The sequence below is a fragment of the Cavia porcellus genome, unplaced genomic scaffold, assembly GCF_034190915.1.
Source record: "Cavia porcellus strain 051 isolate PalLab524CR breed Dunkin Hartley unplaced genomic scaffold, mCavPor4.1 scaffold_22, whole genome shotgun sequence".
Taxonomy (NCBI): domain Eukaryota; kingdom Metazoa; phylum Chordata; class Mammalia; order Rodentia; family Caviidae; genus Cavia; species Cavia porcellus.
Window position 1 is genome coordinate 34,811,488 of NW_026947505.1, and position 16,050 is coordinate 34,827,537.

Sequence of the window (16,050 nt, forward strand, 5' to 3'; positions counted from 1 at the left end):
CACCATCAACAACAAAAATATTAGTAAAACATATTTTTGGGAACACTATTCTAATATATCCTAAAAAGTAACAATTTCCAGATTTGTGTTTTATGTAGCATATCAAGGTAAAGGACTTATACTTTCATGCTGTTTATTAGACTGATGACCTAGAATAGTATCTATCTCATACAGTTGAATCAATAAACATTTGTTGAATGAATAAATGCAGTCCCTACAACAACCACATGAAGCAACTAGATTAAATTTCACTATTATTTCAATTTATAAATGAGAATGGTGACGCTTAGAAACGTTATCCAACTTCCCAAAAATTACAGAGCCAGAAACTATGGAACTAAGACTCAATCACAAGTCTTCGGGTTCTTTAATGTTTGCTCTTTTTTTTTTTTGTCTTTTTCCTTTTTATCGGTACTGAGGATCGAACTCACGACTGCCTGCTCTCAAGACAGGCGCTTATGCTGCTGAGCTAAATCCCCAGCCCCAATGTTTGCTCTTTAACGTATCAAAATACGTTTAGCTTTGCGATGAACTCAGTTGACAACACAAAGTTGCTCTGGTAGATTACCTACCACTACCAGTAAGCTAAGATGTAAGCAATAAACATTACAACTGTTTCAAAGGATTCATATTTTGTAAGTATGCTGTATGATTGGAAAAACACTATGTTCACATTTTTTAAGTTATTACAGTAAAACACATTGCCTTAATTCCTCTCAAGATACTCTTCCTTCCTTCAAACACATTTAGACCATAGTTCTAACTCCTTGTGGCAGTTCTAGAAACCCTCTTTATCTTCAGTTTTTTGTCCTGGCTGTCTTAATGCCTTGAATTAATTCGAAAGGTTTACCTTTCATGGTCCTTTGACTTTAAGAAAGAGCCAGAAATCCAATAGCAGATCCAGTGAGGAAGGTGGATATAGACACATCTTAATGTTTTTAACCAGCATGCGTTTCCATTTAATGGCAGCTGACAAATGCAGTCACGTTATTTTTTATTGTACCTTACTCATAGAGACACAAAAGAGGATTTCCAGAACTGCTTCTGAAAGTAGCAAGACTGATGGTATGTCTTTGAATTGAAGATGAGTAATATGAGTAAAATTAATGTGTGCTTTACTATAATAAATTTTTAAATTTTAAATTTTTATTTAAATAAAATTAATAAGATAAAATTCTGACCATTTATATTTAGAAGACTACATCGTGCAATAAAAGCCATCTTATTTTTTAATACCTATCAAAGAAAAAAATCTACTCGATTTCCATTTTGTTTGGATTCTAATTTTGAGAAAACTTGGTAGGTAAATCAAATATTCTTTGTCTTACTGGTTTACGAGTAACTTTAGCTACTGGGTCTTTTCCACTAAGATAACTATAAACATTTTAGAAACTGACTTATTCCACTTCTGATCTAAATTAATGATTTTTGTACTATTAAAAAAAGAACTAATATTAAATAGAAAATCAACATTTGGCAGTGTTACAGTAATAATTCAGCCACAAAACATCAAGGGATGCTAAAACTAGAGGGTAAAAGTCTGATGAGGAACAATATGCAAATAGGCTCAAAGAAATGCTTTCAAATCCAAATAACTGTAATACAAATGAAAATACTTTTAATTTCAAAGGGGAAAGAGTAATTTTATAAAATAGACATAGCATATACAACTTTAATCAAGGGATCAGAGTATGAGAGATAACCAGTAAGACATACATCAAAAACCAAGTTCCACTTGAGAATTTACAAAAAAGACACATCAATCTTTCTGGGTTACGCTTCATGAAAAAAGTATAAACTGCATCTAATCATGAAGAAATATTCAACAATACTGAAGTACACTGTATAAAGAAACATAATTTTTATAATTCAGATATGAAAGTCAAGAAAATCCTTAAGAAATGTTGCAGTTTTTAAGGGTTGAAGAAGAAATACAATACCTAATTCACAAGTAAAATTCATGATAAAAGATAAAATTTAATAGCATAAAAAATGACCTCATTTTTAGAAAAAATACATAAAATGTGTGTGTCTGTGTGTGTGTGTGTGTGTGTGTGTGTGTGTGTACAATGAGCACCATATTCACATCTCACGGTCAAATGGCTAAAAAGAAAAAAATATCCTTGGTACTATTTCTGTTGTTCTGTTTTGTTTTGCAGTGCTGAGGATTGAACCCAGGGCCTTGAAAACACTAGCCAAGCATTTTCACCCTCAACTACATTGTTAATCCTATACTATTCCTTTTTAAAAATGTAATAAATGACAAGCTTCAAGATATAAAATCTATGTATTTTTCTATCAACTACTGACTAGTTTCATTTTGATCTGGGTTTAAAATCAAACAGTTTTGAACTAACATCTCTTAATTGCTACTTTTTTGGTTTTCTAGATGAGTAGGTTCCAGAAGCACTGGGAGACCCTAAGATTTATGGGAACTTTTAGGACTATCACAATTATGGACCTAGGCAGCAATGCAAGAAGAAAAATATGCTAAAAAAAACTAGAACCTACTATCATAAGAAATATCCTCTAGACTACTTCATAATTAGGTCTGTAGCAAATTTAGACAGTGCTTTTCTAACAGATGACTGTCATTACAAAGCAGTGGTATGTGAAGACAACAGCTGCATGTTTTGCGAAGAATTGTTACTCTGCAGAGACAATGAACAAACCTAAAATTAGTTTTTAATTTTATTATTTCCTTAATTTCTATGATGCATTAATTCAGAATGCATTTTGTAAAATGGGTATTCATACTTTAATAAACAATGAAATAATGTCATTAGGTTACAAGAAGTCTCTGTAGAACAGTTTCTTTAAATGATTTTCTGAATTTCTCAGGAAGGATTCTCTTCGGTTGAAGGGATGGAAAATGCAGATTAATAAAGAAATACTGATTCTGAAATGAAAAGAAGGCTTTCTTAATCTGATTTTAATGAATACTCCAATAAAAATTTCTTACAGGTTTTTAAACTACTACTTGTGCAGAAATAAGTTTATACAGCAGGTCTAACTGGTATCCCTGGGAAAATCTACTTGTAAAATTGGCTGCTGGTTGGTATATAGGAACTTAGATTTTGAGATAGATCCCTTTCTATGATTGAAAGACTGGTTCATTGTACCTAAACTGTTTCTACAAAGCATGTAATTTACACTGAACCACTCTTCCTTCTGAGTGGAATTTTGATGTACTTTAAACCAGAGGGTGCCTACACAACTGATCCTGAATGCCTATGTTCACATGAGTTTCTCTGATAGATAATATTGTACTCATATGGTAACAACTCATTACTGAAAGACGAAGCTTGTCTCACGTGACTTCATGGGGAGAGAGCTCATGGGTGCTTCCTTAGCCTGATTTTCTCCAGACTTCACCCCAAGTGCCTTTTCCCTTCACCAGTTTTGCTGTAGGTCCTTTGCAGTAATAATTTGCAGCAGTGCATATAACCATATGCCGAGTCCTGCAAGTTTTCCTAGTGAGTCATCAAATATGGGATGACCTTGGGAATTCTGAACATATTACAATACAAAATTACCTCCTGCAGAAATATGTTTCAAGTACACTGCTACACACACATTAACAACTTGCAAGTGATAGCTTTAAAATGACAAAAGCTGTATTACTCACAAAACTGTTTTTGGACTACTGAAACAATACTCAAAAGATAACACCACATTCATTACATTAAATGCACACAACATTCCCTCACTGAAATCAAACAAACCCAAACTCAAATGAAACAGTTTACTAACCATCACAATTTAGGCAGTGCATAAAATCAAACTATCCTTACCATGTGGTGTGATTGTCTGTACAGGTTTTGTAGGGGACCTCACATTCCATATGGTCAAGGTACCATCTGAATGACTGCAGATAAACTGTTTTCCTTCATGATGCCAAGCAACAGAGTGAATAGCCTACAGGAGAAAAGTGAAGAACTCCACTATCAAACTATGAATAAACTATTATTTTTCAACTTTAAGTTTTTAAAACTATTTTCCAAAATGAATAGGTAAACTTTATATTCCCATAAAAATTTAGCCATCTGAATACAGATTTTATTTCACACTATTTTTGTGTGTGTGTCTTTCTGAGACAGGGTTTTAATATATAGTTCAGGCTGGCCTTGAACTAACTTTGTAGCCCAGGCTGGCCTTGAACTCACACCAGTCCTCTTGCCTCAGACTTCCGAGTACTGGGATTACAAGCAAATGCCACCGGCCTATTTAATTATCTTTTATTACTTTATTCCTAGAGTCAGTATAATGATAATATTACAATGACTTAAGTACTGCTGACATTGAGGAACACAAAATGTATTTTACGGTCTTCCAAATAAATCACAGTTAAACACAGATTGCCAAATTACTACAACCAGTACCTCCCATCAAAAAGAACAGCTGCACTGACAAAATTGGACCAAATTTTTAAAATCAACTAAGAATCAAAGAAACAAAATATAGATTTGGAACTCAGATCAATAGAATATCTCACAATGAACTTCAAGATATGCTCCTTATCTCTCACAGTAATTTATGGGGCAGTTTTTAATCTGTAACAATGCTCTTCTAACCAGAAAAATATTTTATACTTAGGAGTTACTTTTTAAAAAACTTACCTGGAAAACATTTTTTGTTTCTTTCTTTCTTTCTTTTTTTTTTAAATCTGTACCGGGGATTGAACTCACCACCACACACTTGAAAGGCAGGCACTTAAGCCACTGAGCTAAATCCCCGGCGGAAAACATTTTTTGTAACAGAAGGATTTTTGCCCTAATATTTATTATTAGTGCTTGTTGGTAAATTAAAACAAAACTGTTCCACTAGATTCCCCCTGAATTACTTGAAGTTGATATATTTCATCGTTTTGACTTTAAAAGCTGCCCAACGGAAATGTCAGACTGCACAGTGCAGTGTAAAAACTAGGTGTCTGAAACTCAAGAGAGTTCAGATATATACAGATTCAACATTTTCTATCATCTCATCCCATTTCATTCACCATCATTTAATTGAATCTTAATATACTACTTAAATCAAGTGGTGACAAGTACAGAGAATTAACTATATTTCTAAATACCAATAATTAATATATTTTTTGAATCAAAGTTACAAAATTCTACGTCAAATTCTAAAACAATAGTAAAATAATTCCAAGGTATATGTATGACACCCCAAAATTCAATCTTAAAATATAGAACCTCTTCATAAGGTCTTTACAATGACATTATTTCCACAAAATACAAGTAGTGCTGAGAAGCTATAAGCTGCAATATACTACTTGAATATTTTTATATAATTAACAAAAAATACAAGATAGACCTATAGTGTTCTCTGGAATCTATAGAACATTCTAATAGTATCATATATAAATGTACATGATATATGTAAACACATTTAAAGACAATATTCTACTGATTAAAAAGTGTCTACTTAAAAGTAACTTTTATATTTAAGATAATAAAAAATAAATATGGACACACTGCAAATACACTTTTTTACTACTAGTTACACAATTTTCTAAAAAAAAGAGACCAATTTGACATTTAATACTTTTAATATTTCATTTTAAATTTTTATGCACATATGAGAAATATTTCATATAATTTATGTGTAAAGTAGCTAACATAAATTGGATATGTATAAAACAATTTAGACTATTTTCTTTAATCTTCTTGAGAAAATAAAGTAGCAATTTAGGTAATCAAAGTAGGAACAATTTCACAAAATAAATATGCTATATTTTCAGAGTAAGATACAAAATTAGTCAAAAGCAAATATGAGTAACTCAAGAAGATTAACATATGAAATATAAATTGGAGTTTAAGTGTAGGTTTTTTCAAGAAGATATAAAATTTCCAGGGGACTAAGAGATTACATGATTTAAAAACTTGAAAACTACAGATATACATGAGGAGGAAAAATACACAGGAAGACAGATAAAGGGCAGAAAGAATAGGAAACAGAAAAACAACATATGAAATGGGAGATATAAAAAGTCATAAAAGAACAAGATGCATTCCATGTAGAGCAAGAAAGTGAATGAAGAAAGGAGGAAGGAAATAAAACAGCTTTTGGCACAACCCACAGCAGAACCATATACATAATTCCAAAAGTCTTTTAAAAATGTAATGTTCTTCTAACAGCTAAAAAAGCTCATGCAATAGTTAATGGATTAAGAGTCTGACATTAGTATTTGCATTTTTGGAAAACTTAAAAAGAAAACCAAAAGGCTGCCTACTATGATATGTTTTTAAACAGGAATAATTACATAATTATCAAGATTTTGTCAAAGTAGTGCATATGTTTTGTGACACTGTTCCAAATAAGAGGGAATTTTGAAAAGCAACAGATCCGGATAGTTACTTTCAAATTGAACACTAATTCAGGATAGTACAGAAATGGAAACAACACATTGTCTACCAATTTTGTGGACTCATCAGTATTATTAGAATAACTTCACAGTAAAAGCTCTACATAAATCCTAATCTCATTACTTACAATACATACAGTAATTACCACTTCTTGGCAGACATATACTATAAACTGTTCTACAAAATAAAATTAATTCTTCTATTCAGAAAAGTAATTTCTTCAACCTTTATACAGATGCTAAGCAAGGTAGAAAGAAAATTTAAAATAGAATTCTTTTGCAGTAGTATTAAATACTAAACCCTTAACCTTTGCACTGAACTATATCTCTAGGCCTTTTTATTTTGAGACACAGGGTTATGCCTAGGTGCCAAGTTGCCTAGGCTGAGATTAAATTTGCAGTCTTCCTGTCTCAGCTTCACAAACAGCTGAAATCAAAGGCATCCACCAACATAATCTAATTTATAACAGACTTTTGATATTAAACTGTGATGTTTGCAAACACATGGAAAGGAAATACTAAAAATACTCTCAAGTTTTAATATTCTTATGCAACTCAAATAAACAAAGGGCAAAGAACTATGAATGATTCAGTTGTGTATATAAGTATACATTAAATTGTGCTTCTGTCTTTGTAGTATAATTTGTGATCTTTTCAGTATTACTTCCAGTATGAGGGAGACAGCAATAACACTGTATTACCTGAATAAGGAAATTACTGAATACCACATTTTGTAAGGCAGTTAAAAAATATTACAATTGGACAATTAAATGGTATGGTATATATACACACACACACACACACACACACACACACACATACATAATGATTTTAAATTGGTGTAAACAGACTATATTGCCATTTCCATTAAAAATAAAACCCAAAAAGAAAGTTTTTCTCTTTAAGGGAAAGACAGAGTGAGAAAAATTAGCAGAGAATTACTTGTCACTCTAAACATGGAAAACACTGTCAAGAAAAGAAGTATTTCCATTAATAGCTATAGTTTAAGAATTTCTTTAAAGCAGTTATTAATTTCAGTGCTATGAGCTACAAGCATTATGTTAACATTGTTTTTAAAAAGGTTTTTGAGGCCAAGCATGGTGGTATATGCCTGTAATCCCAGAATTTAGGACGCTGAGGTAGGCAGACTGCTGCGAGTTTAAGGCCAGCCTGGGCAACACAGTGAGTTCAAGGCCCAACTAAACTATATGAAAAGACCTTGTCTCAAAAAATCAAAATAAAAATTTAAAAATCAACACAATAAATAAAATCAAAAAGGTTTCTGAGACCCACCACAACTCTCCTCTCATGGGAAAAAGTAGCCCCTTGCTGGACCAGTGCCCAGGCAAAAGAGCAAGATCATTCACCAACTTCCAACTAGCTCTAAATTTTGCTTCCCCATAGTACAGTACAGCAGGGCTCAGTGAAATCTAACCAGCAGGTTCATACTGATATGCACAATCCTCAGAAAGAGAAGGAAACAACAAGACACCGAGATTGTGGGAATTTAAATCCAACAGAACACTTGAACCCTGAGGGTTGATCACATTTTTCATCTATCCCGAGGAGCAAAAACATGCCTTGATTTGGACAGCAACCCAGTTCAGGAGAAACCGACAGTGTCCTCTGGAACACAGAATGCATCTCTAAAAGCCATAAGCCCTAAAAGTAGGTGGAGAAAATTTTGATTGGGTGGGTCCCAAGAATCCAGATCTTAGAAACCTCTCATTCAAAACCATGGGAATTTTTCATTAACATAATCTATCTTTGATTTTTTTTTTCCTATTTTCTATTTCAACAAGTTTTTTTTCTCCCTTTTTCATTCTTTCATTTATCCTCTTTTCCTGTCAACTTTTTTCCTCTTCTTTACCTTTTATTTCATGTATTTCACTTTGCTTAACTTTTTTTTTTTGGTGGTACCAGGAATTGAACTCACAATCTTGCACTTGCCAGGCAGGCACTGTGCCAGTGAGCTATATCCCCAGTCCTTTCTTTTTCCTGGTTGTTTTTTTCTTGTAACTATTCTTTAACATTATTAATTTCCTTTTATTACTTCATATGACCTTTCATCTCACTTTTCTTTACTTCTTATGTCCGACTGTTTAATTCTCAAAATATCCTTTTTTCCTTCTGCTTCCCCAGGCCTTCTTCCTTTAATAGTATAACTACTAAGCTTTATGAATCTCTAAGTAGCTAGTTAATTTTATGCTACTGCTATTGGGTATCGTTCTATTGTTTGCAGAGGCAAAGTTGTTACATTTACTAGATATTAACTGTAGGTCAACTATAGGTCAACATTTGATTTGAGTGTTCATACTATAATTATAAATCTCTTTTCTACAGGTAGGGGTACATTATTGGTCTTTAGCATTTATCAACACTTACTTGTATATCTGATGCTATCTGGTGCTGATTTTATTACTTCAGTCAAGGTGACATAGCTGTTACTACTAGGTTTTTTTTTTTTTTTTTTTTTTTTTGAAATGCTAATATTTGGGTTGCCTTCATCAAAGACTTTAGACTTTACAACCAAATATCAGGATACACAGAAGGTGAAAACAAGGATGGAGGAGCAGTAGGCAGCCAAGAAAGAGCCTCTGAGAGTCAACATCCAGACACTGGCATATGGCAACAGACTTAAAGGTGGCTACTACACCTGAAAGATACCTCAGAGAAGCAGTCATTCCCTAGAGGTCTTAAGTACTAGCAATAAAGTAACCCACCAATTTACAAGTATCAACCCAGGAATTAAACTACAAAAATAAAAGAAAATGAGAAGCTACTTAAACAAGAAGCAACCTCAGGCATTCAGCTCACCAAAAGCAAACTTAGGGGGATGAGGTAGGACAATTCGAAAGCCTCCCACCTAGCCTCTTTGAAGAGATAACAACAAAGCAACTGACTGAGGCTCTAGAAAAAAATCAAGTAAGAAAATCTCTCAGCTAACTGCAGAGATGGTGACTGAAATAAAGACTAGATTTATTGACACTAGAGCAATTACAGACAAAAGAATAGATGAGTTTAAGAAAATCATGAAAGCCACGAATCCACATAATAGGGAAAAAACTGAATCTACCATAAGGTAGATTGAAACAGATATTCAGGAAAATAAAAGTTGCATTGAACGTATTCAAGCAGATTAAGCCAATGTGAGGACAAGATCTCAGAAATAGAAGACAAGCTTGCAGTCTGTGATAATGAAAATAAAGATTTCTTAAAAACAGCAAGGAATCACTAGAAAACAATGCAGCAGCTGCTAGATAAGGCACAGAAGAATACCTTAAGATTCACTGGAGTCAGTGAAAACGCAGGAGATGATACTAATACTATAAAAAAGCAGTTCACAGACATCATGGCAGAGAAAAAGATTTTGGCATACAGGGAGGTGAAAAATACACAACCCCAATTAGCCATGATAAAAAAAAAAAAAAAAAAAAAAAAAAAAAAAAACTAAGCATAGCATAGTCAAGATTCCAGAAATTCAACACAGGAATAGAATCTTTAAAAAGCAGTTCACAGACATCATGGCAGGGAAGATTTTGACATACAGGTAAGTGAGAAATATAGAACTCCACGCATGCTATTAGCCATGATTAAAAAAAAAACCCTGGAGCTAAGAATAGCATAGTCAAGATTCTAGAAATTCAACACAGGAATAGAATAGGGAAAACAAAGAAATCACCTATAAAGGAAAGCCTATCAGATCACAGCTGACTTCTCACACAAACTCTCAAGTCAAGGACAGCTTCTGCTAAAGTATCTCAAGTTCTGAAGGAGAACAATCTTCAACCCAGATTGATGTACCCCGCAAAACTATCTTTCAAAACTGACAGAAAAATAAGACACTTCCATGACAAAGAACATCCATGGAGATTTATTAACAACAAACCAGCACTCCAAAATGTTTTAAAAGATATTCTAGAAAGAGATAGCAAAGACTTCAACTCCATAAACCCCAACAGAAGGAACCCACCAGGCAAAGCAAACAAATAAACAGGCAGGAGGAAAACAAAAAGGGGAGTTAATAACAGGAAAATAATGTGACAAGGAAATGTTAATAAATACCAGTTTTAACTTCAATGTTAATAGTTGCAATTCACCAATGCAAAGACACAGAGTGGCAGAATGGATCAAGAAGCAAGACCCAAAACTGTACTGCATGCAAGAAACACAGTTAATCAAAAAGAAATTCATAGACTGGAAATCAAAGGACAGAAAACAATACTCCATTGCACAGGAAGAAACTCAGAAAAAAACTCAGAAGTATCCATTCTATTTCCAAAGAGTGAATTTCAAGGTAAAACTGATGCAGAGAGAGAAGGAAAGTCACAGTATCCTTGTAAAAGGAGCAATCTAAGAGGAAGCGATAACAATCATAATATATAGCAACAAATACTAGTGCACTTAACCATATAAAATAAATACTAACAGGCATGAAAAATCAAATAAGCCCTAATACAACTATATTGGTATATCTCCATATCCCACTATCATAAAAAGGCAGATCAACTAGACAAAAAAATCAAAAGTGAAATATTAGTAATGAACCAAACTTTTGAATAAATGGAGTTAGTAGAAATCCATAACGTGTTTCACTATACAACATCAGAATACACATTTTTCTCAGCTGCACACAAGATGTTCTCTAAAGGATACCACATACTAGCTAATAGCGAATGATTAAGTGAATGCAAAGGAACTGAAATTATCCCATGCATATTACTGAAACACAGTGCAATGCAATTGGAAATCCATGGCAAAAGACACCACAAGAACTTCATAAATGCATAGAAATTAAATAGCATTCACCTGAACCAATGGGTCACAGATGAAATTAAAGAAGAAATTAGACAGCTTTTACAGTTGAATGATAATGACAATACAACATACTAGAACTTAGGAGACAAAATGAAAACAGGCCAAAGAGGAAAATTTATTGCAGTAAATACTTATATCAGGAAAATAGAACAAGCACATATAAACAAATTAATGGTGAAGCTCAAACTTCTACAAAAGAATAGTCTAAGTCAAAGGTTTGTATGAGGAAGGAAATGATAAAGATTAGAGCAGAAATTAACACATTGGAGACAAAAAAAAATACAAAAAATCAGACATGAAAAATCAAATAAGCCCTAATACAACTATATTGGTATATCTCCATATCCCACTGTCACAAAAATACAGATCAACTAGACAAAAAATCAAAAATGCTGGAGACTAAAACTAGATCCATGCCTATCACCAGGCATAAAACTAAAGCCTAGAAGTTCCACTTGACCTAGCTATTTCCCTCCTTGATATCTTTCCAAAAGAATTAACAACATCATATCACAATGATGCATGCACACCCATGTTTATAGTGGCACACTGTGTAACTGCCAAATCTTGGAAACAGTCCAAATGCCTGTCAACTGCTGAATAGAGACAATATTTTTTATACAATGGAGTACTACTCTGACATAAAGAAGGACACCCTCAAGACATTTCTAGGTAAATGCATGCACTTTGAGACTATACTCTTTGGTGAAATAAACACACATGTTTAAATACTACATTGTTCGTCTGGAATGAGAAACTGAAAATGTAAATATGGACCAAAATATATAATAGGTGTTTTGAAATAAGAAGAAAATGTCCAAATGGGGAGGGGATCAAAAGATAGGGAAGAGGAAAAGAAAAAAAGAGAAAATGTTTTAAAAATGAAAGAGGAAAAGAATTGAAATGAAGCTTTTGTAAATTCAGAGGAGAGCAGGGAGGGTAAGTGAACAGGAAAATGAGAACCAAGTTGTATCATGTATAGGTACTAATTCTCTATGATGAATGTGATCATTATTTTATCTAAGATACACCAATAAAACCTGATTTTAAAACGTTTTAAAAACTTACACAAATATCATGTTTGTTGGCTCCACTAAAAAAAAAAAAAAAAAAAAAGAAAAAAGAAAACTAGCAAAACCTAGGGAAAAAAAGAATTTATTCTGGGTTTCCAATATGAGCTATATTACTATATAACCAAACATCAAGTAAGAGAAAATTCCTCTTTTATAGTGTACTAGTTACAGAAAAAGAATGAGAGCATGTCCCTATTTTGCAGATGAACATTACTAAGTATCCACCTGACAAAAAATTATCAGAATCACCTCTATGTATGATGTATTCTTGCTAAAAACAAAACAAAAAAAACTTGAATTTTATCAAACTGTAGTAAACTATCCAATTTAGAGATTAAAAATGTGGCTTAAAAACAACAGAAGAAGACAGAAAAATCGAATATTTGGAAGACATGACCAAAAGGAGCAGTAAAATGAGAAAGGGAATAAGGAGTAAGGGGAAGAGACCTACAGATTTAAAAAGACTTATCACAACCTTTATTTGGACTTTTTAGGAAGCAAACAACAAATCTACTGAACACTATCATCAACACAAAAGAAGTAATAGACAATTCGTTTATAAACAGACTGTCTCAGGAGTTCTCCATGAGAAACTGGTAACACAATAGCTGAAAAGGAATTAGATGACCACATGTGAGGGATGAAAGGAGATTTTCACTCTTTTAACCTATATGAACACATCACTATGAAAACAAAAATAAGCTCACTGTTTAAGTGCAATTCATAGGTTTCTAAATTAAATTAGTAAGTTGTAGGATAAGCTGCATTGAAGTAAAGAATGACAACAGCTTTATTATCAAAAATGAAATTGTTACCTCATCATATGTATATCTGTAGTCCGCTTTCTTTGATTTGAGGTCCCATAAGACTACTGTTCCAGATTCAAAGCCAATCAAAAGCTGTAATAAAAGAGGCCATAACCTTAGAATGGTATCTATTATACAAAATATTTATCTACTGACAATAAATGTAACTATTATCACCCGCATTCTTCAAGCACAAAATTATAATTAAATACTTGTATGGCTAATTACTAATCACATAGATGACAAACGGAGAACATGCATGTATTGTGTTTATAAGCCTTTAATAATTATGGACTCAAAATATATCTGATATTTGAAAAGAAAACAGTAATATTTTAATGTCCTAAAGTATATATCTTCAATATACTTTAACAAAGTATTATTGATTTAGTGATTACAAATTTTCTAAATTCTACACATTAGCTACCTATATCTATATATTAATTAGTTACAAATTATAAAACTAGCCTAGATCTCATGAGATACATAATTTCAGTGTACATCAGCACTTATCTTCTATATTAGAACCTAAAAGTAGATATGTACAAAAGTGAATTAATTATACTGTTCTACTTCTTCTTTGGCATTCCTGGTTAGCTTTGTTTACCATTGTTCTGCCAGAAACCTACGGGCAACCTTAACTCTAGCTTCTCCAAGAGACAAAACAAACATTACCATTGTTCTGCCAGAAACCTACGGGCAACCTTAACTCTAGCTTCTCCAAGAGACAAAACAAACAAGTAAACTTAAGACTTACATTCTACTATCTAATTTATGCACCTCCCTCACTAGTATCTCCCCTCCTGGTTCAACACAGATCTGTATGCTGATCTCCCTGAACCCAGTCTTCCTCATATTTAACCCATTTGGTATTTTAGCTAGAGTAACGGTTCTGAACTAGAAACATGATGAGGTCATATGTTCTTCTATTTAAAACTCTTCCAGGCATTGTCATTAGTTTCAGGATAAAGTCCAAATTCACCAGCATGACCTAAAAGATCTGGCACAGTCTGACTGCTGTGTACCTCTCCTGCTTCTTCTCTTACCATGCCTGCTACCCAATACATTCTCTTACCTTTGACACTTTACATATGCTACCTCTCCACTTGACCCATTCCATTTAAATGCCACCCCTTGCATGATTAGTCCTACTCATCAGTCAGATGTTATATTAACTGTCACTTCCTTTGGGAACATTTCCTTGACCTAACAGTGTAAGTCAATGCCCTTCCAATGTGCTCCAGTAATACGCAGTACTGTTAGCCACATGTTATATGGCTTTTTTCTTTGAATATTCTTGAAGACTGTAGTAATGGGCTACCTGGGTAAAGATTGATTTTTTTCTTGCTTACTATACATCTAACATATGATAGAAGGCCTGACATGTTACAATCACTCAAAAAATGGTTTTATAGATATTCCAGAATGGAATACATGTTCTTGGCGCACAAATGAGTACACTGTCTATGCAACCTCTGCTGTCCCACACTTCTGCTCAAGAATTTTTAAACCTCAGTATTCTCTGGGCTAAAATCTCCTCCCTTTTCACTCACTGAGCAATTTTCTAGTCATCTTTCTGGTCAAAAGTCAGCAATATTTTCATGATTAAGTCTAATTTCTCTTTAACAGACCAAGATCTTCCTTCTCTAAAGCTAGTATGTGCATCCTCATCTATATGCCTCTAGTATCTAATACAGTACCCACTGTTTAGACATTCAATATTTGTGTAACAAATATAAAAAAGTAGCCTATAAATAAAAATAAAGTTGGAGACAAACCCAGTAACTTCAATAAAATAGAAATTCAGCATATTTTAAGACTATAGAGAAAATCTAAATTACTGAAGCTATCAAAATAGGTTTCACTACCTTGATAAAGAATATAATCAATTCTCCTAACTCAAATTTGTTTCTTAGGCAATGTGAGATACACAGTCTTTCTGGGAAAAACAGTACTTATTTCCTATCTCTTTATCAATCCTCTAAGTATCTGTGACATATGATAGGTCATTTTTGCATGGGGGAAAGTACAAAATAAACGTCACCAATAAGAGGAGGAAAAAATAAAATTCAGTAAGTGACACACAAGGTCAACAGCTTAGCACATAGGAAACCTAAGATCTAGTCTTAAAATTCCCACATAGTAGCTATATAACATTAAGGGATTAATTTTACCTATCTGGCTCTTAATAACCTAAGAGGATTATACTAAACTTTAACTTCTTTAGCCAGCTTATAACAGCCTAAGACAGAAATGGGTACTAATAGGTTATATTTTGCCTATAATCTCCTTTGCTTTTATAACTCATAGGGATAATAGTTTTGCACGATTGCCTATTTTCCTCAGAATTTTTCTCTTATAGAATGTATCAGTAGGTACAAGGAATATGAATCCAGATCTCTAAAATATCAAAATCCAATCTATGACTAGAAAGGAAATGCAGCAGAATACAGAACAGTGCTAGGTTAAAATCAGAGAAATCAGGTTTCAAATCCTAGATCCACCAAGACCCAGTTCTACATCTCTGGAACATACATCAGCAAGTTTCTCCTTCCTCATCTGTAAAATAGAAAAGATTTCTAACTTAAAATTCACAGGGAGGATTTTTTAAAAATGGTAGATATTATATCACATATCTAGTCCTTAACACATAGAATTCAACAAATGTCAGCTAAAAATATTTCAAGTAATTCTATACTTTTTTGTTTTGGATTTTTTTGTTTGTTTGCTGTGTTTTATTTTGTTTGGTACTGGGAATCAAACTCACAACCTTGCACTTGCCAGGCAGGCATCTATACTAATTCTTAATTTTCGTTAGACAAGACCTTTGCTCAATATGGTAGCACCCACCCAAAAGGTGAGCTTTAAAAAAACATGTCTTCTCACCTTACATCCTTTTTAGTAATGAAAATGTCAGTAATACTGAAAATAGGGAAAAGTCACTGATATTGTGTGTTAATATATTCCAAAGCACTAATATTTT

At 33.0% G+C, this 16,050-nt stretch overlaps 1 protein-coding gene across 9 annotated transcripts in view; it reads right to left on the bottom strand.

The window, feature by feature from the left end:
* The window catches only part of Stxbp5 (syntaxin binding protein 5), a 155,304-nt gene that overhangs the window by 85,281 nt on the left and 53,973 nt on the right, over positions 1–16,050 (bottom strand). For all 9 annotated transcript variants that reach the window (XR_010041948.1, XM_063233034.1, XM_063233032.1 and 6 more), the window contains 2 exons: positions 13,077–13,160; positions 3,795–3,918 (listed from right to left, as the gene is read on the bottom strand). Coding sequence is in view for 8 of the 9 variants with exons in the window: in XM_063233034.1 (XP_063089104.1) it covers positions 3,795–3,918; positions 13,077–13,160 (208 nt within the window). In the remaining variant the exon portion in view is untranslated. The remainder of the gene's footprint in view (positions 1–3,794; positions 3,919–13,076; positions 13,161–16,050) is intronic.